This window comes from Cetorhinus maximus, chromosome 23, assembly GCF_964194155.1.
Source record: "Cetorhinus maximus chromosome 23, sCetMax3.hap1.1, whole genome shotgun sequence".
NCBI lineage: Eukaryota > Metazoa > Chordata > Chondrichthyes > Lamniformes > Cetorhinidae > Cetorhinus > Cetorhinus maximus.
In genome coordinates, this window is record NC_135901.1 from 27,599,520 (window position 1) to 27,626,422 (window position 26,903).

At 45.4% G+C, this 26,903-nt stretch overlaps 3 protein-coding genes and 1 pseudogene across 7 annotated transcripts in view; 3 read left to right on the forward strand and 1 right to left on the reverse strand.

Moving 5' to 3' along the window:
* Positions 1 to 26,903, forward strand: part of LOC144697248 (uncharacterized) — a 420,900-nt gene that overhangs the window by 136,194 nt on the left and 257,803 nt on the right. The window lies entirely within an intron of this gene.
* The window catches only part of LOC144697079 (uncharacterized), a 280,076-nt gene that overhangs the window by 86,308 nt on the left and 166,865 nt on the right, over positions 1 to 26,903 (forward strand). The window lies entirely within an intron of this gene.
* Positions 16,792 to 26,903, forward strand: part of LOC144696908 (uncharacterized) — a 75,566-nt gene continuing 65,454 nt past the window's right edge. The window contains 2 exon segments of the mRNA XM_078568624.1: positions 16,792 to 18,538; positions 20,995 to 21,001. Coding sequence (XP_078424750.1) covers positions 17,364 to 18,538; positions 20,995 to 21,001 — 1,182 coding nt within the window. The 5' untranslated portion in view covers positions 16,792 to 17,363.
* Positions 19,789 to 26,903, reverse strand: part of LOC144697407 (uncharacterized) — a 456,361-nt pseudogene continuing 449,246 nt past the window's right edge. The window contains exons 4-5 of the transcript XR_013580361.1: positions 21,881 to 22,009; positions 19,789 to 21,803 (exon numbers count right to left, since the gene is read on the reverse strand). The product of XR_013580361.1 is annotated as an uncharacterized LOC144697407 (transcript). The remainder of the gene's footprint in view (positions 21,804 to 21,880; positions 22,010 to 26,903) is intronic.

The window sequence follows — 26,903 nt, forward strand, 5'->3', positions numbered from 1 at the left end:
TAAATCCTCTCTCCAGCCTCGAGACTCAATGGAACAGAGACAAATGCATTTATTTCAGATCTACCTGCCATGGTAGAAGAAACTCTATTTACTATCCAGGATAAAACAAATGTCTTTCATCAGCTTTTGTGGATCATTTCAGTGGAAATATGCACTCCCAGGCTCAAAGACCATCAGCCACTGGAAGCAAAGTCGTGAGACTGGCCAGTCCAGCAGAAAGAAACCCTCCAACCCTCCCACTTCACCAACTGTCAGAATGAACATGGTTCAGTCCTGGATGTGATTAACAGCAGCAATAACAGCAGAATCCAACTCCTGTAATCACTTGTGAACTCACTGGTGTGTCAGCAGGTGGGATGTATGACTGAAACCCCTGCCACGCTCTGAGCAGGTGAGTGGCCTCTCCTTGGTGTGAACTCGCCGGTGTGTCAACAGGTTGGATGAATCAGTGAATCCCTTCCCACACTCGGAGCAGGTGAACACCCTCACTCGGGTGTGTGTGTGTGTCTCAGTTTTTACCCAGTCACACTGATGATGAAAACCTTTTGGAGCAGACAGAACAGACAAACATTTCTCCTTCCAGATTCAACACCCGATGATATTCAGGTCCTAATGAATTGGATGACTCTATCAGATCTTGACACAATGTTTGGTTTGAGATTTCAGTCTGAAAATCCTCCTCTTCTCATAACCTGTAAAAGGTGTTTACAAAAATCATCTGTCAGTACAGGATAGAAATTCAGAACAGACAATTCTAGTTTCTAAGGAAAATTCTTCCTTCTCTTGTTCCCAAACTCTGTAAATCTCTGTCCCACACACTCTCCCTCGATTCTCATTCTACTGTACTTAATATAAACCCTCCCAATTCTCCTGAAGGGGCTGATTCATGCTGATTGACAGATGCAAACAAATTGATTCCTGTCCTTGATGTGAAAAGCGTCAAATAAGAACATTTCCTGATCAGAGAGACAGGGAGAATCTGAAGAAGATTTTTTTTAGGCAGTGATTGTCCATGATCTGGAACTTGCTGCCAACAAGGGTGGTGGAAGTGGAGACGATTCATGATTTTAAAATGAAATTGGATGGGCACTTGAAGGAAATAAACTTGCAGGGGAAGAGGGATGAAGAGGGGGAATGGGGCTGAGTGGGTTGCTCTACAGGGAGTGAACATAGACTCGAATTGCTAAATGGGCTCCTTCTGTGCTGTAATGACTATATCTGTTACTAATGAACCATTAATAACTTCCACTAGACATATCTCTGTCCTATATTAATTTACTGCCCCCTTAAATGTCAGCCATCTCCTGGGGAAACGACCCCTTTAATTGTGAACATTAGGAAAGAGACCATCCTTTTAGCCAGACAAATAAATGAATCAAGCTGAGGGAGCAAAGGATGTCAATGTCTTTGAGAGAGAGAGACCTGGGCCAACCTTTCCGGAGTCTGCACCCTCCCTGGATTCACTTCCTTTCTCTTCAGTTCCTGCAAGTCAAGAATTTCCCCCCAGAATGAGAAAAGAAATGGAAAGGGGGAGAAAAGAAAGTGTTTTACTCACAGATGTTGGACACAGGTGGAAGTTTTAGTCTGTGTGAAGCTCAATCTTCAATCACAGAAAGCCCGCACTCTGATTGGCTGGAGGACCAGAGTCCTTCTGGTGCTGCAGACTTCCTATTTGTCAATTCCCCACCTGAAGACAATGAGGGGCGGAACCCCACGTGGGAGAGACTTTGCCCGCCAACCGCGCTGAGCTGTTGTCCAATGGGAATAGCTGGAAGACGGAACAGACAATGGTCCCCCGGCCAATCAGAGCGCGGACTTCGTGCCGGTTGGCTCCTCACTCCCGCACATGCGCATTCCTTCCGAAAACCCGCAGGCTCACATGCGCAGGCCATCGTCTCCGCAGCACATGCGCAGCTTCCCACCGGCCTTGGACATACGCAGTCCCGGGCCGTCCGCCTACGAGGCGGATAGAGCGGTTTCCCCACCGCGGGGTAATTTGGGGAGTTGCGGCCACCATTACTCATCTGGAGCCCTGTCTCCAAATTCCTGGGACTGGGATGGAAAGTGGGGCTGGGGTGCGCAGCGACCAAAGTACATGTGGATAGTCACTGGATTTGATTGTCACGCTCCCTTAGCAAAACAGTTTGTTCACTTCAAGTGTAAAAATTTAGACATCTGGCTGACATAGTGGGGAGGGCAATAGGTGAGTGTGAAACTGAACCCGAGAGTCAGCACCTTCAGGGGAGGATAAGTTGGGAGAAAAGCTGGAGGAGAATCGTCGGATAAGTTACTACTACAATCAATAAGAATGTGGGCGATTGCGGGGGACAGAGATTTCTCGATTAAGTGGGAGAAACTTGTTTCATAACAACTAGAATTGTCAGTTCTGAATTTCTACCTGTACTGACAATGATGACTTGATGACATCAGTCCTATCGCACCCTGTCATAACCTTAAAGTTCTCTATCAGGTCAGCCCTCAGCCTTCTCTTTTCTAGAGAAAATATTCCGTACCTGTTCAATCCATCCTGTAACTAAAACACTCTCAGTTCTGGTACCATCCTTGTGAATCTTTCTTGCACCTTCTGGAGGCCCCCTGTCAGTATTAATGGGGTATGTAAATAAAATTGGTTGCAGGCACCTAATTACTAGCTTCCAAATTGAACCCCTAAATTTCAAATTGACCCTCTCAAATACTTTAATTTGAAAGAGACTTAACCATCAGGCAAGACCGGACTCCGAAATAACAAATCATGTCAGTGTTTATTTGAAAGAAATAGGTATACTTATGAAATAGACAAGCAACTTTCCCCACCTCAATTTGGCAACAACCCAGGTAGAAGTGTGAATCTTCCTCAGGTTCCTGAACCAACAACGATTTCCCACAATCCTGTCCAGCGTCCAACTCGCAAACCCAAGATGGTTCTTAAAAGCAACTTTTAACCCTTGAATTAACATCACCTCATCTGGAATCAGGTCTGTCGTCATTAGACAATTGGTCATTGCTGTTACTGGGTTAATTTGATTGTATTTAACCATTTCCGTACATTGTTCCATGGAGCAGAACAATAGGACTGTTCAGAACCTTTCTTATATCTGTGTTTAGACAAGCCTCCATTCATCCTCTTACAGGTGCCTGAGATGGCCATGGACTGTAGTGGAGTGATCTCTGTTGCCACGCACAGTGTTTACAGCAGCAAATTAATATTTTAAACTTCAAACATTAGCATCCTGTCGAGTCTTAACAACTACTTGATTAATTACTTATTCTTCAATTATACATTGAGTCTCACTGCTTATTTCAGTGTGTTTCTGGCTTGTTAGTAATTCCACGGTAACTCTTGATTAATTACATGTAAAGGATGATACAGAATACATGGCTTTTTTAGCCCAGTGTTAGTATAAAATGCCATCTTGACCCTGTTAGCTTAATACAGTGAATGTAGTGTAAAAACTCCCTAAGGATGGTCGAGTTAAACTAAAATCTACTGTCCAGGTCAGCTTACATCTCTCTATCCCTTTTATAATAATGGGAACCCAGAAACTTCACACTATTCCAAGCGTGGTCTAACCAAGCTTTGATACAAGTTAAACATCATCTCTCTGCTTTTCAATGCAATTTCTCAAGAAGTGAACCGCATATATGGGCCCCATAATTCAGGAAGGATGTCAAGGCCTTGGAAAGGGTGCAGGGATTTAGTATGGGGACAGGAATGAGGAACTTCAGTGATGTGAACACACTGGAGAGGCCACGGTTGTTCTCCTTGGAGCAGTGAAGGCTAAGAGGAGATTTGATAGAGGTGATCAAGATCGTGAACGGTTTACATCGAGAAAATAAAGAGAAACTGTTTCCACTGACAAAAGGGTTGTTCCCCAGAGTACACAGATTGAAGATGATTGACAGAAAAGCCTGAGTGGAAATGAGGAAGATAAATCTTTACACAGTGAGGTCTTGTGACCCGGAATGCACTACCTGAAAGGTTGGTGGAAGCAGATTCAACAAAGGGAATTGGATAAATACTGGAGGGGGACTAGTCCTGGGGCCTAATATTTATCCCTTAATCAATATCAGTAAAAACAGGTGACATGGTAATCATCACATTGCCAACTGTGGGATTTTGCTGTGGGTAAATTGGCTGCCACATGTCCCGTTGTGCCTACACTCCAGAAAGAGCTTCATTGGCGTTGAAACGCATTGAGAAACCCTGAGGTTGTGAAAGGCGCTATATAAATGCAGGTTTCTTTTTAAACTGACACGCTCCTATCCTTACAGGCAGATCGTCCAATAGGAGCATGAGCCAGCACGAGCCAGCTGACTAGGTGGGGCAGGAACTTCCAGTGTGGACCGAGGCTGCTTCCCTTCAGAGGCCACTGAATCCATTGTGGGAAGTAGCCATTTAAAGAGGGAGCCTTGACTTGCTGGCCTGAGAATTCAGCCCTTTTACCCCTGTGTAATGCTGGCTGAGAATAGACATCGGGGCTCTCAATGTACTGAAAATGATTTGCTTTTGTTCTCTTTGTCTGAAACTAAACTGGAAGGAAAGTGATAAAATTCTGAAACATCACAAAGAGAATTCCAGACATTATTGACGTCACTGTACATATTACAGACACACATTTATTTATCTGTCATCACCAAGTCTCATAGCACAGAAGGAGGCCATTCGGCCCATCGTGCCTGTGCTGGCTCTTTGAAAAAGCTACTCAATTAGTCCCACTATGCTGCCCATTCCCCATGAGCCCTGCAAACTAGTCCCCTTCCAGGATTTATCCAATTCCCTTTGTTGAATCTGCTTCCACCAGCCTTTCAAGCCGTGCATTCCGGATCACAACACCTCACTGTGTAAAGATTTATCTTCCTCATTTACCCTCTGGCTTTTATGTCAATCACCTTCGATCTGTATCCTCTGATTAACAACCCTTTTGTCAGTGGAAACAGTTTCACTTTATTTCCTCGATGTAAACCGTTGTTGTGATCTTGTTGTGAGGAGCCCGCTTTTGGATAATTTGAAGAACAGTGAATTTTGGACATTCTCCCTCCTGAGTTATTTTTAAACGTCTGAAATTTTAATTCAGGGCTGTGAATGTGCTATTCTTCAATAAACCACGGCCGAATTAAGCTACCCAGTGGGAACACCTGGAGGGGGAAGAGATACTTTGTATATCTAAATTAACAAAGAACTGCTGTTGCCACGCTGAAGACTCTTGCTGATTGGTTAAAATCATCTGGCCTAAGAGAAGTATTCTTTGAACATCTTAGTCCTTTAGAACCCTCAGTCTGAGAGTGTGTGTGTGCCCTAGAATTAGGCTGTAAAATATACTCTCTCTTTCCCTCTCTCTGCCCCACCTTTGTCTTAAACCTTCCTCAAAAATGTCCCATCAGGATAATTTGTCTGTTTTTCTAAGGTCTGCAGATTTGTGATAAGAGTCATCAAGGACAGTTTTACCAAAAAATCCATCTGAAGGAACCTCCAGACCTATTGTGACCAGAATTCTGTTAGATCAACAGTGTTGTGATCTCTTCCAATGTTATCCTTTTAAAAGAAACTTTCCCATACTCCAGCTTCTCCAGGGGACTGTGTTTGTTTTGTCCTGTTGTGTGTGTATGTGTGTATGGCGTTTCGAATATTATTTTTTAAAAGAGGAAAATCATTGCACTTCTAAACTACAAGCTGTATGTTAACCAGTTCATTCACTTGTTTTTAAAAAGTAATTTGTTTTATAATAATTCAATCTTTTGTGTTTATTGAAAGAAGCCTGGTTACAGTTTTTTTCAGATGGGAATAACAGTAACAAAGGGTAACAATTGACCTGTTTTGTGGGTGAATTAAACAATTAAACTATTGTTATGACCTGTGAAGATGTGGGGCTAGAATTAACTGTGCAATCCTCCCATCTTGCTCCATAACATTGTGGAACCTCAGGTAAAAAGAAAGATCCTGAACAGTCCAGTTGTACTGCTCCATGGAATAATGTATGGAAAGGGTTAAATCCAATAAAACTAACTCAGTAACAACAATGACCAAGTGCCTAATGACAACAGGCCTGATTCGAGATGAGTTAATATTAATTCAGGCGTTAAAAGTGGGTTTCAAGAACCATCTTGGTCTTGTGAATTCGACTCTATTCGCGGAGAAACTGAGGGACCCCTGGGACAGGATTTAGGGAAATCGCTGTTGGTTCAGAAACCTGAGGAAGATTCACACTTCTACCTGGGGTGGTCACCCAATTGAGGTGGGGAAAGTCGCTTGTGTATTTTGTAAGTAAAACTTTTTCTTTTAAATAAGTATTAATATTATTTGCTACTCCAGAGTCCGGTCTTGCCTGATGCTTAAGTCTGCTTTGAACTAAAGTATCTTCGAGGGCCAATTTGGAATCAAGAAATTAGGTGCCTGCAGCCAAATTAAACTGAGCCTAAATTTTAATTATTCACCCCTTTTAAAGTGACAGAGGACGTCGAGAGGATGCAAGAAAGATTCACAAGGATGATACCAGAACTAAGAGTGTTTAAGTTACAGGATAGAGCGAACAAGTTGGGGAAACCAAGGCTGAGGGTTGACCTGATAAAGGACTTCAAGATTATGAATGGGTGCAACGGGGTTGACGTTATCAAGTCATCACTGTCAATACAGGATAGAAATTCAGAAGTGACAATTCTAATTATCGTAAGACATGTTTCTCCTCCTTCAAATTATAAACATCTGCCACCCCCCAATGAAAGCCCTCCTCCCTACTGAATTTAACACTAATTCATCTTACTATCCTACTCCTGCTTTTTCCCCAATTCTCCTCCCCTGAAGGTGCTGACTCTCGGGTTCAGTTTTACACTCACCTATTGCCCTCCCCAATATGTCACCCAGGTGTCTAAAACTTTACACCTGAAGTTAACAAACTGATTTGATAAGGGGACGACACAATCAAATCCAGTGACTACCCACATGTACTTTGTGTCAGGGTGGGGTCACTGCGCCCCCCACCCCCACTTTCCATACCAGTCCCAGGAGCTTAGAGACTGGGCTCCGAATGAGCAATGGCGGCCGCAGCCCCCACAATCCCCCGCGATGGGGAAACCGCTCTATCCGCCGCGCGGGCGGGAGGCCCGGGACTGCGCATGTCCGAGGGAGATGGGAAGCTGCGCATGAGCAGAGAATGGAGTTTCCCATTGGCCAACCGCTCAACTATCATGGGGCTCAAAGGGTCTCCCGCGCCAACGAAGGCTTCCGCTGCCCTGTTGACTTCAGGCAAGGGATTGACCAATAAGTAGAGTTGGAGGACCGGAAGGACTCTGGTCCTCCAGCCAATCAGAGCGCGGGCTTTGTGTGAATGAAGATTGAGCTTCACACAGACTAAAACTTCCTCCTGTGTCCAACATCTGTGAGTAAAACACTTTCTTTTCTCCCCCTTTCCATTTCTTTTCTCATTCTGGGGGGAAATTGTTGACTTGCAGGAACTGAAGGGAAAGGAAGTGAATCCAGGGAGGGTGCAGACTCTGGAAAGGTTGGCCCAGGTCTCTCTCTCTCTCTCTCTTAAAGACATTGACATCCTTTGCTCCCTCAGCTTCACACATTTATTTGTCTGGCTAAAAGGATGGTCTCTTTCCTAATGTTTACAATGAAAGGGCTGGTTTCCCCAGGAGATGGCTGACATTTAAGGGGCAGTAAATTAATATCGGACAGAGATATGTCTAGTCTTGTTATAAGGTATATATTTTATATAAATTATTCATGGTTCTGTACTAAAGTTTATTTATTATTATTTCTAGTCTTATAATATAGAACTGTAGCTACATTATATATTTCCAGTCTTGGAATCATCACTAGACTTCCTGCCGACTCTGTGGAGCAATCCAGTCAGTCCCATTCCCCCTCTATATCCCCGTTCCCTAGTAAGTTTATTTCCTCCAAGTGCCCATCAAATTGAATTTTGAAATCATTAATCATCTCCACTTCCACCAGAATCATAGGCAACGAGTTCCAGGTCATCACCATTTGCTCCCAAAGAAAGTTCTTCCTTGCATCCTCCCTCCATTTCCAAGCAAGTAACACAGTTCTAGTGCACAGTATTACACACATTTTTATTCCAGTAATTTAGAAACCAAAAGGCTAGCAGCCTGCATAAAGAGTTTCAGGTCCCTGTGCCCAGGACAGGAAGCAGTGAGCACGGATCTGTCTGTCGATCAGCATCAATCAGCAACTTCAGGACAATTGGGAGGGTGTATATTAGGTACAGCAGAGTGAGAATGGAGGAAGAGTGTATGGGTCCGAGATTTACAGCTTTGGGGCAGTGGGAGAGGAAAGAATGCTCCATAGCAGCTAGAATTGCCTGTTCTGCATTTCTATCCTGTACTGACAGTGATGACTTTTGTAAACTTATTTTGCAGGATATTAGAAGGGGAGGATTTACAGTCAAATATCTCAAACTAAGCACCATGTTGTGATCTGATGGATTCACTCAATTCATCAGGAGCTGAATATCACTGGTCATTGAAACTCTAAGGAGAATTGTTTGTCTGCTTAAAACGATTTTAAACATCAGGGGGACGGGAAAAGCACTGAGACACACACACACCTGAGTGAGAGTATTCCAGTATACCGACTGTGGAAAGAGCTTTCACCAGTTACGCAGGCTGAAAAATAATACACCATTCCCTGCAGGGAGAGACCATACACATGTTGTGTGTGTGGATGAGACTTCAATTGATCATCAAACATATAGAGAAATAAGGACACCCACACCATGGAGAAACCATCAACATGTGGGGATGGTGGGAAGGGATTCCAGTTCCAATCTGTGCTGGAAACTCATCAACATGTTCACACTGGGGAGAGGCCATTCAACTGCTCTGAGTGTGGGAAAGGATTCACTCAGTTATCCAACCTGCTGACACACCAGCGGGTTCACACCGGGGAGAGGTCATTCACCTGCTCTGAATACGGGAGCGGATTCACTCAGTTATCCAACCTGCAGACACACCAGCGATTTCACACCGGGGAGAAGCCATTCACCTGCTCCGTGTGTGGGAAGGGATTTAGTGATTCATCCACTCTCCTCACATACCAGCGAGTTCACACTGGAGAGAAGCCATTCACCTGCTCTGATTGTGGGAAAGGATTCAGTCGGTCATCCAACCTGCAGACACACTCGCAAGTTCACACTGGGTAGAGACCGTTCACCTGCCCTGTGTGTGGGAAGGGATTCACTCAGCTATCCAAGATGCTGAGACACCAGCGAGTTCACACTGGGGAGAGGCCATTTCCCTGCTGTCAGTGTGGGAAGGGATTCACTCAGTTATCCAGCCTGCAAACACACCAGCGAGTTCACACCGGGGAGAGGCCATTCACCTGCTCACGGTGTGGGAAGGGATTCATTCAGTTATCCAGCCTGCAGAGACACCAGCGAGTTCACAAGTGATTACCGGGTTGGATTCTGCTGTTATTGCTGCTGTTAATCACATCCAGGACTGAACCATGTTCATTCTGACAGTTGGTGAAGTGGGAGGTTCAGAGGGTTTCTTTCTGCTGGACTGGCCGGTCTCACGACTTTGCTTCCAGCAGCTGATGCTCTTTGAACCATGTTGCAAATACCTGGTTTTATATTTCATATGGATCACCGAATGAAAGGGTGTTTTGAAAATCATAAATGTTTAGTTTGCATTTCAGTTTGGAACCTCCTGAAACATGCCACTTTGCCATGGAGATGGGCTACAGGGATTAAAAGGTCCTTTTCTTTAATTTATCTGGGTGTTTCTCAGAGAAGACAGTTACAGATTTGGTCTTGGGTACTTTGCAACTCACTCGGTGTTGGTGAGGGTGGAAAAGAAGCTGGAAGATTTGCCTCACTTGGAGCTGGAGGAAGAAATCTGCAGTGACCCTCACCCAGTAAGGCAGTTAGTCCTGTGGCAGAAAGCAGTCATACACAACAAACATACGAATGAGGAGCAGGAGTGGGCTATTCGGACCTTCAAGTCTGCTCTGCTATTCACTAAGATCATGGCTGATCTGATTGTCTCTCAATTCTACTTCACTGTCCACCAGCTATAACCTTCGATTCCCTTGTCAATGAGGAATCTTTCTCACTCAACCTTAAATATACTCAATGACCCTGCTTCCACTAATTTCTGTGGAAGTGAATTCCACAGAGCAATGACCCTCCAAGAGAGAAAAATTCTCCTCATCTCCATATTAAATGGGAGACCCCTTTATATTTAAACTGTGTCCTCTCGTCCTAGTCTCTCCCACAAAGGGAAACATCCTTTCAGCATCCACCCTGTCAAGTCCCCTCAGGATCTTATATGTTTCAATAAGATCACCTCTCATTCTTCTAACCTCCAGTGGATACAGAAAGGGAGGAAAGAGATAAGGAAAGAGACAGGGAGCTTCAAAGAGAGGGCAGGTTAGGTGAATGGGCCAAAATTTGGCAGATGGAGTTTAATGTGGATAAGTGTGAGGTTATCCATTTTGGTCGGAAGAATAAAAAGGCGACTTATTATTTAAATGGAGAGAAACTTCAGAATGCTTCAGTGCAGAGGGATCTGGGTGTCCTTGTGCATGAGTCGCTAAAAGTTAGTGTGCAGGTACGGCAGCTAATAAGGAAGGCAAATGAAATTTTGGCATTTATTGCAAAAGGAATAGAGTATAAAAATAGGGAAGTGTTGTTGCAACTGTACAAGGCATTGGTGAGATCGCATCTGGAGTACTGGGCACAGTTTTGGTCCCCTTACTTGAGAAAGGATGTAGTTGCACTGGAGGCGGTTCAGAGGAGGTTCACTAGATTGATTCCAGAGATGCGGGGCTTGTCTTATGAGGAGAGATTGAGCAGTTTAGGCCTATACTTGCTAGAGTTTAGAAGGATGAGAGGAGACCTAATTGAGGTATATATGATGCTAAAGGGGATAGACAAAGTAGACATGGAGCGGATGTTTCCCCTTCTGGGGCATTCTAGAATGAGAGGCCACAGTTTTAGGCTAAGGGGTGGTAGATTTAAATCAGAGATGAGGAGGAATTACTTTTCTCAAAAGGTCATGAATCTGTGGAATTCACTACCTCAGAGTGCAGTGGATGCTGGGACGCTGAATAAATTTAAGGAGGAGACAGATTTTTAATTAGTAATGGGTTGAAGGGTTATGGGGAGAGGGCGGGAAATTGGAGTTGAGGCCAAAATGAGATCAGCCATGATCGTAATGAAAGGTGGGGCGGGCTTGAGGGGCTGAATTGCCTACTCCTGCTCCTGGTTCTTATGTTCTAAACAAACTGGAAACTTTGAACTGGTTAAAGAAAAGCTTAATTTAGGTGGTGAAATACAACCTAATAGTTCACATGAGGAATCCCATTCCGAGTTTTGATTTGACAAAGAATCTTCGCCTATCGCCTCATTTCACTGAGGACGGAATGGGGGGATATTTTATCTTGTTAGAGAAAGTTGCTACAAATCCAGAGTGGCCAAAGGAGACACGGAATTTGTGAATCGCATGGAAAACTCAAAGTACTAGAAAGAAAAATCAAAGTTCAAAATGAGGAAGCTGTCAACATCATTCACAGAGAGTTAAATAAAATTCATCCTCAATGGGATGGGGAAAAACTGAAAGATTACAAATTGTTTTATGATCAGACCAAACAAGAATATCAAACCTGAAATGAAAACAGAAAATGCTGGAAAAACTCAGCAGGTCTGGCAGCATCTGTGGAGAGGGAAACAGAGTTAACATTTCGAGTCCGTATGACTCTTCTCTGAATTTCCAGCATCTGCAGTATTTTGCTTTTATCTTAAGAATATCAAACCTTTCTGCTTGATCATAAAAAGCATCTGAGTGATATTCTCAAAGTGGCCAAGGAAGATTTTGACCAACATAAGAATGAGTTGTTGGTCTTGTGGAGGCTGCAGCTCACTTGGAGTTTGTGTGAGGGGAAAAGAGGCTGGAAGATTTGCCCAGCTGGAAGCTGGAGGAAGAAATCTCCAGGGGTCCCAATGGTGAAAGGCAGTTAGTCTTGTGGCAGAAAGCATTCAGCTTGAACAGTGAGCTTGGACAGGGCTGAGAAGAAGCTGTGGGAGCCGACTGGGAAAAAGCAGTCAGTCTGTCCAATGTCAGCTCAGGAAGGCAGTGGAATACTCATAGAGAGAAAGAGCTTGGGAAGTCTGGGTGCCAGACTGGGAAACTGGGGACAAATCAAAGTAAATTCCAGAGGGCTGTGGCATACCTTTGGGTTGGTCACCAAAGAAAGTGAATGAACTTTCAGTATTTTGTAAGAGAAGGGAACTCTTGGAGAGGGAGTAAAAGGAAAACTGGATTCATAGCATATGCAGATCTAAACTGTAGGGTAAAGGTAGGAGTGCTTACTTTGTTCAATTTTTTTCTATATACAGTAAAGTTTGTTTCCTTTTAAAAATGTGAAATTTTGTGGTGTAGTTCTTTTGTTAATCATTGGTTGTTCAGATTTCTCTTTAAACACTAACAGTCCCAACCGGGATGGTAACATTCTAGTTTGGTGACCAGAGAGAAAAGTGACCAGAAATGGTCAGTGAGAATCTCCACACAGAGCGAGGCAGCAGAAGCCAGTCAGGCTCAGGAAGAGGTGAACAGATAATGGGTGTTTGCAAGTTACTGAATGGGGCAGCGTGGCCTGTTTGTTCTTGTTTGTCATGGGGAGCCGATCGGAACCAAAGACTCTTTCTGTTCTTTAATGGGATGTGGGCGTCGCTGGCTGGGCCAGCATTTATTACCTTTTCTATTACTGCCTCTTGAGAAGGTGGTGATGAACCGCCTTCTTGAACCGCTGCAGTCCATGTGGTGTAGGTACACCTGAAGTGCTGTTAGGGAGAGAGTTCCAGGATTTTGAGCCAGCGACAGTGAATGAACGGGGATATATTTCCAAGTCAGGATGGTGAGTAGCTCGCAGGGGAACTTGCAGGTGGTGGTGTTCCCATGTGTCTGCTGCCCTTGTCCTTCTAGGTGGCAGAGGTCGTGGGTTTGGAAGGTGCTGTCTAAGGAGCCTTGGGGAGTTGCTACAGTGCATCTTATGGATGGGACACACTGGCTGCTACTGTGTGTGGATGGTGGATCGGACACCAATCCAGCAGGGCTGCTTTATTATGATTCACTATGTGGGAGAGACCCCGTTAACCCTGACACATTCTACAAAGGCAGTTAGCCAATCGGAAATGCTGCTTACATTGCAGAATGTTTTCATATTTAAATCAGCAAACATCGACAGAAATAGATAATGAGTCAGTAAGTACAGAAAATATAGATTGTGGAACTCACAAGATGCGGTGCTCCCCGCTTGTAACAAATCGGATCCCAGATCTGGTGACCCTGTGAAACCCTCCGAGATCCCAGAGGCCAGTTTGAAATCCGATATCCTAGAGTCAACAATGGATTTTCCACAATTCTCAGCTTATTAATGATGTAGCAGCTGCTCCTGCTTCTTGGGTGCGAGGAATAGACGAGCAAGATGCAAGAGTAGCAGCGTGTTGTATGAGCAGGGCGGGGGATAGGTTTGCAGCCCATTCCCTGTGGAGCAAGTACTTGGTCATGGTTTTGCTTCACATGAAAGCTCCAGATAAAATGCAAGCGCAACCTGAGTCTGACACCAGAGGGAAGCAGAATTAGTCCTGAAGAGCAGCACCAGAGATGACTGAAGGGTGACCTGATGGAAGTCTTTAAGATTGTGAAGGGGTTCAATAATCCAACAGGGATTTCATGAGAAACCTCTTTGCCCAGCGAATGGTGAGAATGTGGAACTCACTACCACAGCGAGTGATTGAGGTAAATAGCATGAATACATTTAAGGGGAAGCTAGATACATACATAAGGGAGAAAGGAATAGAAGGATATGCTGATGGGGGAGATGAAGAGAGGTGGGTGGAGGCTCATGTGGAGCATAAATACTGACAGAGACCAATTGAGCCAACTGGCCTGGCCCTGTGCTGTACACTCAATGGAACAGAGACAAAGCTATTTATTTTAGATCTACCTGTGGTGGTTGGAAAAGCATTATTTACTATACAGGGTAAAATGTACTTGATCAGCTTTTATGGATTGTTTCAGTGGAAATGTGCACTCCCAGGCACAAAGAGCATCAACCCACTGGAAGCATAGTCGTGAGACCGGCCAGTCCAGCAGAAAGAAACCCTCCCACCCTCCCACTTCACCAAGTTTCAGAATGAACATGGTTGAGTCCTGGATGGGATTAACAACAGCAATAACAGCAGAATTCGACTCCTGTAATCACTTGTGAACTTGCTGGTGTCTCAGCAGGTTGCGAAACAGAGTGAATCCTTTCCCACACTGGGTGCAAGTGAATGGTCTCTCCCCGGTGTGAACTCGCTGGTGTGTCAGCAGATTGGATGAATCATTGAATCCCTTCCCACACTCTGAGCAGGTGAATGGCCTCTCCCCAGTGTGAACTCGCTGGTGTCTCAGCAGGGTGGATGGATCTCTGAATTTTTTCCCACAATCAGAGCACGTGAACAGCCTCTCCCCAGTGTGAACTCGCTGGTGTATCTGCAATTTGGACAACCGAATGAATCCTTTCCCACTCGGAGCAGGTGAATGGCCTCTCGTTGGTGTGGACTCACTGGTGTTCCCGCAGGTTGAATGAGCTTCGAAACCTCTTTGTGCAGTGAGAGCAGCTGAACGGTCTCTCCTCAGTGTGAAAATGCTGGTGGGAAATCAGTTCCTGAGAGCTTTTGAAGCTACTCGCACAGACAGAGCATTTAAAGGGTCTCTCATTGGTGTGAGTGACATGGTGTGTCAGCAGGCTGGAAGACCAAGTGAATCCTTTCCCACACAAGGTGCAGGTGAATGGCCTCTCCCCATTGTGAACTTGCTGGTGTGACAGCAGGCTGCACGATTCACTGAATCCGTTCCCACACTCAGAGCAGGTGAACGGCCTCTCCCCGGTGTGAGTTCGTTGGTGTGTCCACACGGTGGAGAATTTTTAAATCCCTTCCCACACTCTGAACAGGTGAATGGTCTCTCTCCGGTGTGAACCCACTGGTGTCTCATCAGTTGGGTTGAATGAGTGAATCCCTTCCCACACTCAGAGCAGGTGAACAGCCTCACCCCGGTGTGACTGCGTCGATGAATTTCCAGCTTTGATGGGGATATGAATACCTTCCCACAGTCCCCACATTTCTACACTCTTTCCATGGTGCAGGTGTCCTCGTGTCTTTCCAGGTTCAGTAATTAACTGAGGGGTCCACACACACAACATGTGTACACTCTCCTGCGCTGTGAATGATGCGATGTTTCTTCAGGCTGTGTAACTGGTGACAGCTGTTTCCACACTCAGTGCACTGGAAACACTCTCACTCGGGTGTGTGTGTCTCGGTGCTTTTCCAGTCACACTGATGTTTAAAACTCGTTGAAGCAGACAGAACAGACAAACATTTCTCCTTCTAGATTCAAAGGTAAACAATATTCTGGTCTTGATGAATTAAGCGAAAGGGGAAACATTGATTTCCTCACAGATGTTGCCCAGAGGAGGAAGTTTTAGTCTGAAGCTCATTGTCCAACTTCCGCATTGTGACGTCCACAATGGAACCCTGACTGAATCAGCCAATAGGAATCACTCTGCTCCGCGGCGACGTCCTCGGGTTCCAGTCTGACGGCCAGGCGCGCGGACACGGGAGCCCCGCCCCCACCCATTGCTCCCCCTCCACCTGCTCGAGCCAAATTTCCAGGCAACCGGCTGACGGCTCCGGCCAGAGCGAGAAGCCGCTCGGAGAACTCGGAAGAGGGGAAACTGCGCATGTGCGTGGAGAGCCCGCCCTTTCACTTCATGCTGACGGACTGACCAATGGGAACAGTTGGAGGACCGGAAGGACTCTGGTCCTCCAGCCAATCAGAGCGCGAGCTTTTTGTGAATGACGATTGAGCTTCACACAGACTAAAACTTCCTCCTGTGTCCAACATCTGTGAGTAAAACACTTTCTTTTCTCCCCCTTTCCATTTCTTTTTCATTCTGGGGGCAAATTGTTGACTTGCAGGAACTGAAGGGAAAGGAAGTGAATCCAGGGAGGGTGCAGACTCTGGAAAGGTTGGCCCAGGTCTCTCTCTCTCTCTCTTAAAGACGTTGACATCCTTTGCTCCCTCAGCTTGACACATTTATTTGTCTGGCTAAAAGGATGGTCTCTTTCCTAATGTTCACAATTAAAGGGGTGGTTTCCCCAGGAGATGGCTGACATTTAAGGGGACAGTAAATTAATATAGAACAGAGATATGTCCAGTGTTGTTCCATGGTACATATTAGATATATTACTGATGATTTTGTGATAGAGCCCATATATTATTATATCTACTTTTTAAATATAGTGCAGTGTATAAGTCCAATCATTTCCAGGAGCAGCAGCTCACCACCACCTTCTCAAGGGCATTTAGGGATGGGCAATAAGTGCTGGCCTTGCCAGTGACACCCACTTTCCATGAATGAATAAAAAAGATCCTTGCAGTACAGAAGGAGCCTATTTGCTAGCTCAAGTCCATGCTGACTCTCAGTAGAACAATCCAGCCAGTCCATTTCCCCCTCTGTATCCCCGTTCCCCTGCAAGTTTATTTCCTTCAAGTGCCCATCCAATTCAATTTTCAAATGCTTGATCATCTCTGCTTCCACCACCCTCATAAACAGCGAGTTCCAGGCCATGACCGCTAGCTGCCTAAGAAAAGGTCTTCGTCACATCCATCCTGTATCTCTAATTGGCTAATACAATACTGTACATTAAATATGTATATCCGACCAAGCCACATGAAGATTTTCAGCTCCCTGTGTTGAGGACAGGACATGGTGAGCATAGACCTGTTGGTCAGCATGAATCGGCACCTTCAGGAGATTTGTGAGGGTGTACATTAGATAGAGCAGAGTGAGAAAGGAGGGAGAGTGTGTGGGATGGAGATTTGCAGCTTTTGTGGACCAAGAGAGGAAAGAATGTTCCAAGGAAACTAGAATTGTCTGTTCTGAATTGTACTGACAGTGATGACTTGTGTAAACTCCTTTTACAGGATATTTGAAGGGAGGGATTTTCTGACAGATATCTCAAACCAAACATCACGTCAAGATCTGACAGAGTCAATTGATTGACTGGAACCAGAATGTCATCGGCTTTTGGATCTAGAATTTAAAAGGTTTGTTTATTCACTCTGCTTGAAAAGATTTTAAACAGCAGTGTGACTGGAAAAGCACCGACACACACACACACACCCGAGTGAGACTGTTCCAGTGCGCTGACTGTGGTAAGAGTTTTAACCAGTTACACAACCTGAGAAAACATCGCACCATTCACCGCGGGGAGAGACTGTACACATGTTCTGTACATGGTCGAGGCTTCAACTGATTGTCCCACAAGGATAAACACAAGGACACCCGCACCATGGAGAAACCATGGAAATGTGGGGACTGTGGGAAGGGATTCAGATCCCCCTCTGTGCTTGAAACCCATCGACGCAGTCACACCGGGGAGAGGCCATTCACCTGCTCCAAGTGTGGGAAGGGATTCACTCAGTCATCCCATCTGCAGACACACCAGCAAGTTCACACTGGGGAGAGACCGTTCACCTGCTCTGAGTGTGGGAAGGGATTCAGATCCCCATCTAAGCTGGAGATTCATCGACGCAGTCACACTGCGGAGAGGCCATTCACCTGCACTGAGTGCGGGAAGCGATTCAGTCATTCATCCAACTTATTGACGCACCAGCGAATTCACACTGGGGAGAGGCCATTCACCTGCTCTGACTGTGGGAAGGCATTCAGTAATTCATCCGGCCTGCAGAAGCACCAGCGAGTTCACACCGGGGAAAGGCCATTTATCTGCTCTGAGTGTGGGAAGGGATTCACTCGCTCAGCCCACCTGCTGGCACACCAGCGAGTTCACACCGGGGAGAGACCGTTTACTTGCTCTCAGTGTGGGAAGCGATTCAGGAATTCATCCAACTTATTGACACACCAGCGGGTACACACCGGGGTGAGACCGTTTACCTGCTCTGACTGTGGGAAGGGATTCAGTGATGGATCCGCCCTGCGGACACACCAGCGAGTTCACACCAAGGAGAGGCCATTCACCTGCACAGTGTGTGGGCAGCGATTCACTCAGTCATCCAGCCTGCTGATACACCATGTCACTCACACTAATGAGAGACCCTTTAAATGCTCTGACTGTGGGAGTGGCTTCAAAAGCGCTGCAGTTCTGAGGATCCACCAGCGCATCCACACTGAGGAGAGACCATTCAGCTGCTCTCAATGTGCAAAGAGTTTCAGAACGTTGTCTGATCAACAGAGACATCAGCGAGTTCACACCGGGGAGAAGCCGTTTGCCTGCACCGAATGTGGGAAGAGTTTTGCTGATTCATCCAACCTGCGGAATCACCGGCGAGTTCACACCGGGGAGAGACCGTTCACCTGCACCGAGTGTGGGAAGGGATTCAGTAATTCATCCAACTTATTAACACACCAGCGAGTTCACACTGGAGAGAGGCCGTTCACTTGCCCTGAGTGTGGGAAGGGATTCACTCATTCATCCCACCTGCGGAGGCACCAGCGAGTTCACAGGTGATTCCAGGGGTTGAATTCAAATGAGGTTCTTCAGTTAGTTGGAGAGACTGGAGCAGCTGAAATTTCTCTCTTTAGGTCGTGGGTTCTTAGGGCAGAGGATGGGGCCATTCGGTCCATTGAGTTCATGTCGGCTCTCTGTAGAGCAACCCAGTCAATCCCATTGCCCCGTTCTATCCTCATATCCCTGTAGGTTTATTTCCCTCAAGCGCCCATCCAGATTCCATTTATAAATATTCCATCATCTCTGTTTCTACCACCCTCATAGGAAGTGGGTTCCAGGTCTTTATCACTCAATTTCAATGCACAAAATCCCATAGAGCACAGAAGGCCATTCAGCCCATCATGCTCATGCCAGGTCGTGAAAGAGCCGTCCAATTAATCCCATTGCTCTGCCATTTCCGTTTCCTTTGAAGAATCTTACCATTTCCCTTTTGAAGGATAGAGTCCAATCTGCTTCTTGCACCGTTTTCAAACAGTGAATTCCAAATCACGGCAACTCACTGTGTTTTAAAACAAATCGTTCAGGATATGGTGTGTTTGGATTCTCAGAGTATTCGAAATGGTGTAGGACATTGTTATTACTCAAAATTAAGACTCAATCTTGAACAATGATTTTGATGAAAGGACCAATTGTAATATATCCAAATTTGTGGACAAATTTTAAAAATGCATTTCTATAGCACCTCTCACGACCACAGGACCTACTAGCGTTTAAAAGCCAGTCAAGTACTTGTGAAGTGTTGTCACTGTTGCAATGTCGGAAACTGTGGGTAGGCCTGGGTAATTGAATTTAGTTTTAAACATCAATCAGTTTCATACCGTATTCACTGTTCTAAGTAGCAAGGTCAAGGAAGCCATTTTAAACTCTAATGTGGTTGGATCTGTATTTTAAAAATTAACACTGTATAAATGTAAATGTTTCTCTAAACTGCTCAGCTAGCAGAAATTGTTTGCACAAAGAAATTATTTCCTAATATTCAAAAGCTACAAGACATCATATTCTGCCAATGTCCAGCTCAAGAATAAGGCTCATTGTTCAAGCCGATCCAGATTACTGTTAGCTGTTAGTATTAGCTGTTGTCCTCCATAGATTGTCTTCTTGAACCAGTGTATCTTCTATTAGCCAAATGTATTAATTAATACAGTAATCTATTGTTAACTATCAGTCAGTAATAGATGATTGAATAAGTAGTGAGCCTTAATTGAGTTACAATTAATGAATAAATAATGAATCAGTTATTATAGTAAAAGATTGAGTTTTATTTGCTGTAAAAATTTAAAAGCTTAATTGCTGTATATGTAACGAATGTACAATGAAGGGAAATGCACTGGCCACGGAGACCTTCAACCTCTGATTAGCCTCAACATTTGAAACTGAATAAGGGATTGTATAGAATCAGATAAAGGGATATTATCAAACAGTTCTATTCTATTCTATTCTAAGATAATGAGAGAAGATGGTTGTAAGTAATTGGAGATCCAATTAAATTAATCTAGTAACCAAATTGACCAATTGTCATGTTACAACAGGCCCAACTGTGACGTGAGGTAATGGTCACTTTGGGGATAAAAGTAGAGGTTCTGAAGGTCTTCCTTGCTAGCCAAGTACTGAAGACTCCCAAGGCTGAGTTCCAACTAAATTACTGTCAGAGAAGGAGCCAGACTCCCGTGGGCGAATTCCACAAGAATTACTGTCAAAGAAGGAGCCAGAGAGGGTTACACTTCTACAGACTGATCACCCACATGAAGTTGTAAAAGTCAATGTCTTAAAGTTGTTAAGTAAATATTTTTCTTTTAATAAACTTCTTTTAAAATTTACTATCCAGAAAATTCTGCCTTTGGTTTGGACAAGACTTTAACAAATTAAGGCAAAGTGAATTTATTGAATGGCAAGTTGGGGGTGGATGAAATAAATTAAGTTACAGATAACAAGATCAGATAATGTCAATCTTAAATTTAAAAACTTGCATTTATATTTCGTCATTCACGACAATACACCCCAAAGTGCTTTACAGCCAATGAAGTACTTTTGAAAGGCAGTCACTGTTGTAACTTAAGAAATGCGGCAGCCGATTTGCACACAGCAAGATCCCACAAACAGCGATGTGATAATGACCAGATGATGTGTTTTTAGTGATGTTGATTGATAAACATTAGCCAGGACACCGGGGATAACTCCCCTGTTGAACTTCAACATAGTGGCCACAGGAAGTTCTGAGTCCACCCGAAGCAGCAGACAGGCCCTTGGGACAGCAGCTCTGACAGTGCAGCACTCCCTCAGCGCTGGCACTCGGAATGCTGGATGTGATTTTTGTCCTTAGGCCCTGGACTGGGACTTGAACCAACAACCTTCTGACTCAGAGGTGAGAGTGTGATCCACTGGTAGGAACAATCACTATTTACTATCCAGGATAAAATAAATGTCCTTCATCAGCCTTTGTGGATCATTTCAGTGGAAATGTGCACTCCCAGGCTCAAAGAGCATCAGCCACTGGAAGGAAAGTCACGAGAACGGCCAGTCCAGCTGAAAGAAACCCTCCCACTTCACCAAGTGTCAGAATGAACATGGTTCAGTCCTGGATGTGAATTAACAGCAGCAATAACAGCAGAATCCAACCCCTGGAATCACTTGTGAACTCGCTGGTGTCTCAGCAGACTGGATGTCTGACTGAATCCTTTCCCACACTCAGAGCTGATGAACGGCCTCTGCACAGTATGAACGAGCTGATGCTTTCGTAAGGTGGATGAGTGACTGAAACCCCTCCCACATGTGGAGCAGGTGAACGGTCTCTCTCCCGTGTGAACTCGTTTGTGTCTCAGCAGGTTGGATGTCTGAGTGAATCCCTTCCCACACACGGAGCAGGTCAATGGCCTCTCCCTGGTGTGAACTCGCTGGTGTGACATCAGGTGGGATGTCTGAGTGAATCCTTTCCCACACTCAGAGCAGGTGAACGGCCTCGCCCCAGTGTGAACTCACTGGTGTGTCTGCAGGGTGGATGAATCACTGAATCCCTTCCCACACTCAGAGCAGGTGTACGGCCTCTCCCCAGTGTGAACGCGCCGGTGTGTTAGCAGGGTGGAATAGTCACTGAATCTATTCCCACATATCGAGCAGGTAAAAGGCTTCTCTCCAGTGTGAACTCACTGATGTCTCATCAGGTTGGATAACTGAGTGAACCCCTTCCCACACTCAGAACAGGTGAACGGTCTCTCCCCGGTGTGAACTCGCTGGTGTGTCAGCAGGTGGGATGCATGAGTGAATTCCTTCCCACACTCACAGCAGGTTTCTCCCTGGTGTGAACACGGTGATGTGTCCACAGAATGCATGAATCACTAAATCCCTTCCCACAGACTGAGCAGGTGAATGGCCTATCCCTGGTGTGAACTCGCTGGTGTGTCAGCAGGTGGGATGACTGAATGAAACCCTTCCCACACTCACAGCAGGTGAATGGTCTCTCCCCAGAGTGACTGCGTTGATGAATTTCCAGCTGAGATGGGGATCTGAATCCCTTCCTGCAGTCCCCACATTTCCACCGTTTCTCCATGGTGCACGTGTCCTTGTGTCTCTCCAGATTTGATGGTCAGTTGAAGCCTTGTCCTCACACAGAGCACAGGTACAGTCTCTCCCTGCTGTGAATGGTGATGTTTTTTCAGGCTGTGTAACTGGTTAAAGTGCTTTCCACAGTCAGTACATTGGAGAACTCTCACTCAGGTGTGTGTGTCTCTGTGCTCTTCCAATCACACTGATATTTAAAATCGTTTGAAGCAGACAGAACAGTCAAACATTTGTCCTTCCAGATTCAAAGGCAGATGATATTCAGATCTGATGAATGCAGTGACTCTATCGGATCTTGATGTGATCTTTGGTTTGAGATTTCTGGCTGTAAATCCTCCCCTTCTAATATCCTGTAAAATGAACTTACAAAAATTATCACTGTCAGTTCAGGGTAGAAAATCAGAACAGACTAGTTCTATAAACTAGTTGCTATGGAACATTCTTTTCTCTGTCACATTGTCTGGTATCTCTGTAAATCCTCTGCTTCCGATGTCCTACAAAAGTCATCACTGTCAGTACATGACAGAAATTCAGAAAAGACAATTCTAGTTTCTTGGAACATTCTTTCCTCTCTCATTTCCCAAAAGCTGTAAATCTCCATCCCACACACTCTCCCTCCATTCTCACTCTGCTGCACCAAATATACACCCTCCCAATTCTCCTGAAGATGCCGATTCATGCTGACCGACAGACCCATTGTCACTGTTTCCAGTCCAAGTCTTGAGAATCTTCATATTAGTATATTTACTAATTACAGATACAGGGACAATCTGAGGGAGAATTTTATATGATAGCGATTGGTCATGATCTGGAACTCACTGCCCAAGAGGATGGTGGAAGTGGAGATAATTCATGACTTTAAAATGAAATTGGATGGGTGCTAGAAGAAGTAAACTGACAGGGGAACGGGGATATAGAGGGGAAATGGACTGACTGGATTGCTCTACAGAGAATCGGCATGGACTCAAGATGCCAAATGGGCTCCTTCTGTGCTGTGATGAGCCAATGACTGGAAATATATAACGTAGCTACAGGGCTATATTACAAGACGAGAAATAACAATAAATGCACTTTATTACAGCACCATAAATAATATATCTAATATTTGCCATACAATAACACGAGACATATTTCTGCCCTATATTCATTTACTGTCCCCTTAAATGTCAGCCATCCCACGGGGAAACCACCCCTGAACATTAGGAAAGAGACCATCCTTTTGGCCAGACAAATAAATGTGTCAAGCTGAGGGAGCAAAGGATGTCAATGTCTTTAGAGAAACCTTTCCAAAGTCTGCACCCTCCCTGGATTCACTTCCTTTCCCTTCAGTTCCTGCAAGTCAACAGTTTCCCCCCAGAATGAGAAAAGAAATGGAAAGGGGGAGAAAAGAAAGTGTTTTACTCACAGATGTTGGACACAGGAGCAAGTTCGAGTCTGTGTGAAGCTCAATCGTCATTCACACAAAGCCCGCGCTCTGATTGGCTGGAGGATCAGAGTCCTTCCGGTCCTCCAACTTTTACCATTGGTCAATTTCTCGCATGAAGACAATGGAGCAGCGAAAGCTTTCGTGGGCCCGGGAGACCCTTTGACCCCCATGACGATCTGAGCGGTTGGCGAATGGGAAACGCCATTCTCCGCACATGCGCAGCTTCCCGTCTTCCTCGGACATGCGCAATCTCGGGGCGCCCGTCCGCGCGGCGGATTGAGTGGTTTCCCCAGCGCAGGGGATTGTGGGAGCTGCGGCTGCCATTACTCATCCGGGGGCCCGTGTCGGGGTGTGGGGCGCAGTGACCCCGAACTGACACAAAGTACAGGTGGATAGTCACTGGATTTGATTGTGACGCCCCCTTAGCAAAACAGTTTGTTAACTTCAGGTGTAAAGATTTTGACACCTGGATTACATATTGGGGAGGGCAATTGGTGAGTGTGAAGCTGAACCCGAGAGTCAGCACCTTCAGGGGAGGAGAATTAGGAAAAATCAGGAGGAGGATAGTAGCATGAATTAGTGCGTCAATCAGTCGGGAGGAGGGAGTGTGCGGGAGACAGAGATTTTGAGTTTTAGAGGGAGAATCATGTTCAATGTAAACCACAATTATCAGTTCTGAATTTCGCTCCGGTACCAGCGGTGATGATTTAATGATGTCAACCCTCTCGCACCCGTTCTTACTCTGAAAGTTCTTTATGAAGTCAGCCCTCAACCTTCTCTTTTCCAGGGAAAAAGTTCCCAGCCTGTTCAATCCATCCTGTGATTGAAACACTCTCAGTTCTAGGATCATCCTTGTGAATCTTTCTTGCACTTTCTCGAGTTCCTCTCTGCCCTTTAAAAAATAATGGGCACCTGGAACAGTTCACAATATTACAAGTGTAGTCTAACCAATGCTCGATACAAGTTTAACCTGACTTCTCTGATTTTCAATACTATTTCTCTGGAAATGAGCCCCATATATGGGCCCCACAATTCAGGAAGGACGTCAAGGCCTTGGAAAGGGTGCAAGGATTTAGTACGGGGACAGGAATAAGGAACTTCAGTTATGTGAACACACTGGAGAGGCCAGGGCTGTTCCCCTTAGAGCAGTGAAAGCTCAGAGGAGATTTGAAAGAGCTGTTCAAGATCATGAACAGTTTACATCGAGTAAATAAACAGAAACTTTCCATTGGCAAAAGGGTCGTTCACCAAAGGATACATATTTAAGGTGATTGATATAAAAGCCAGAGGGGAAATGAGGAAGATAAATCTTTACACAGTGAGGTGTTCTGATCCGAAATGCACTGCCTGAACGGCTGGTGGAAGCAGATTCAACAAAGGGAATTGGATAAATCCTGGAAGGGGATGAGTTTGCAGGGCTCATGGAGAAAGGGCAAGATAGTGGGACTAACTGAGTAGCTCTTTCAAAGAGCCAGCACAGGCACGATGGGCCGAATAGCCTCCTTCTGTGCTGTGAGACTCTGCGATGACAGATAAATAAATGTGTGTCTGTAATATGTACAGTGACATTAATAATAACTGGAATTCTCTTTGTGACGTTTCAGAATTTTATCCCTATCCTTCCAGTTTAGTTTCAGACAAAGAGAACAAAAGCAAATCACTTTCAGTACATTGAGCAGCCCCGATGTCTATTCTCAGCCAACATTACACAGGGGGAAAAGGGCTGGATTCTCAGACCTGCAAGTCAAGGCACCCGCTTTAAATGGCCACTTCCCACAATGGATTCAGTGGCCTCTGAAGGGAAGGAGCCTCGGTCCACACTGGGAGTTCCTGCCCCCCAGTCAGCTGGCTCGTGCTGGCTCATGCTCCTGCTGGATGATCTGCCTATGAGGATAGGAGGGTGTCAGTTTAAAAAGAAACCTGCATTTATATAGCACCTTAGGGCATCTCAATGCGTTTCACTGCCGATGAAGCTCTTTCTGAAATGTAGACACGACAGGAAACGTGGCAGCCAATGTGTGCACAGCAAGATCCCACAGGCAGCAATGCAATGATGACCACATCATCTGTTTTTAATGATGTTGGTTGAGGGATAAATATTGGGCCCCAGGACACCGGGGGTGAACTCCTCCCCCTCCTGCTCTCCTTCCAATTGTGACCATTCAGTCTTGTACATCCACTTGAGAGGGCAGACGGGGCCCTCGCGTTAATGTCTCACTCGAAAGACGGTCCCTCTGACAGGACGGTTCTCCCTCAGTACTGGCACCGGGAGTGTGGGCCCTGGATTATGGGGGCTCGAGTCTCTGGAGTAGAGATTCGAACCCCCCACCTCCTGACTCAGAGGCGAAAGTGCTACCCACCATCATGCCGTGTTCAATAGAATCAGCGAGCTGGTGTTGTAGAATCATGGAATGGTTACAACACTGAAGGAGGCCATTCAGCCCATTGTGTCTGTTCCAGCTCTCTGCAAGAGCAACTCACCCAGAGCCACTCCCCCCACCTTTTCCCCATAACCCTGCCAATTTCTGCTCTTCAGAAAATGATCCAATTCTCTGCTGAAAACCATGAGTGATTCTGCCTCCACCAGCCCCTCAGACACTGAATTCTGGATCCGAACCACTTGCTGTGGAATAAAGTTTCTCCTCGTGTCACAGTTACTTCTTTTTCCGATCATCTTAAACCAATGTCACCCAGGTCTTGCTCCTTCCAACTATGGGAACAGTTTCTCTCTATCTGCTCTGTCCAGACCCCTCATGATTTTAATACCTCGATCAAATCTCCTTCCAATTTTCTCTTCTCCAAGGAGAACAACCCCAGCTTCGCCAATCTATCCGCGTCACTGAAGTTCCTCATCCCTGGGACCGGTCTCGTGAATCTTTTCCACACCCTCTGTAAAGCCTTCACATCCTTCCTAATCTGTGGCGCCTAGAACTGGACACAATGCTCCAATGGAGCCCGAATCACTACTTTATGCAGGTTTCTCATAACTTCCCTGGTTTTGTATTCGAAGCCCCAGGATCCCTTTTGCTTTATTAACCGCGCTCTCTACCTGCCCTGTCACCTTCAATGATTTGTGCCCCTACACCCACAGCTCCCTCTGCTCCTGCACCCCCTATAGAATTGGATCCTTTATTATCAATTGTCTCTCTCTGTTCTTCCAACCATATAGAATCATTGAAGTACTCGAGCTGAAGTAATTGTGTGAGTTTAGTTTGGTGATAACACAGATCAAACAGATACACATATATATACACACACACACACAAACACACACGCACGCACCCACACACACACACACAGATGTACCAGGCAGGCACCTCAATACTTGCGGGGAGATGAGTGTGAGATTGACACGTCAGCTCTTGAATGGATGGCAGGGT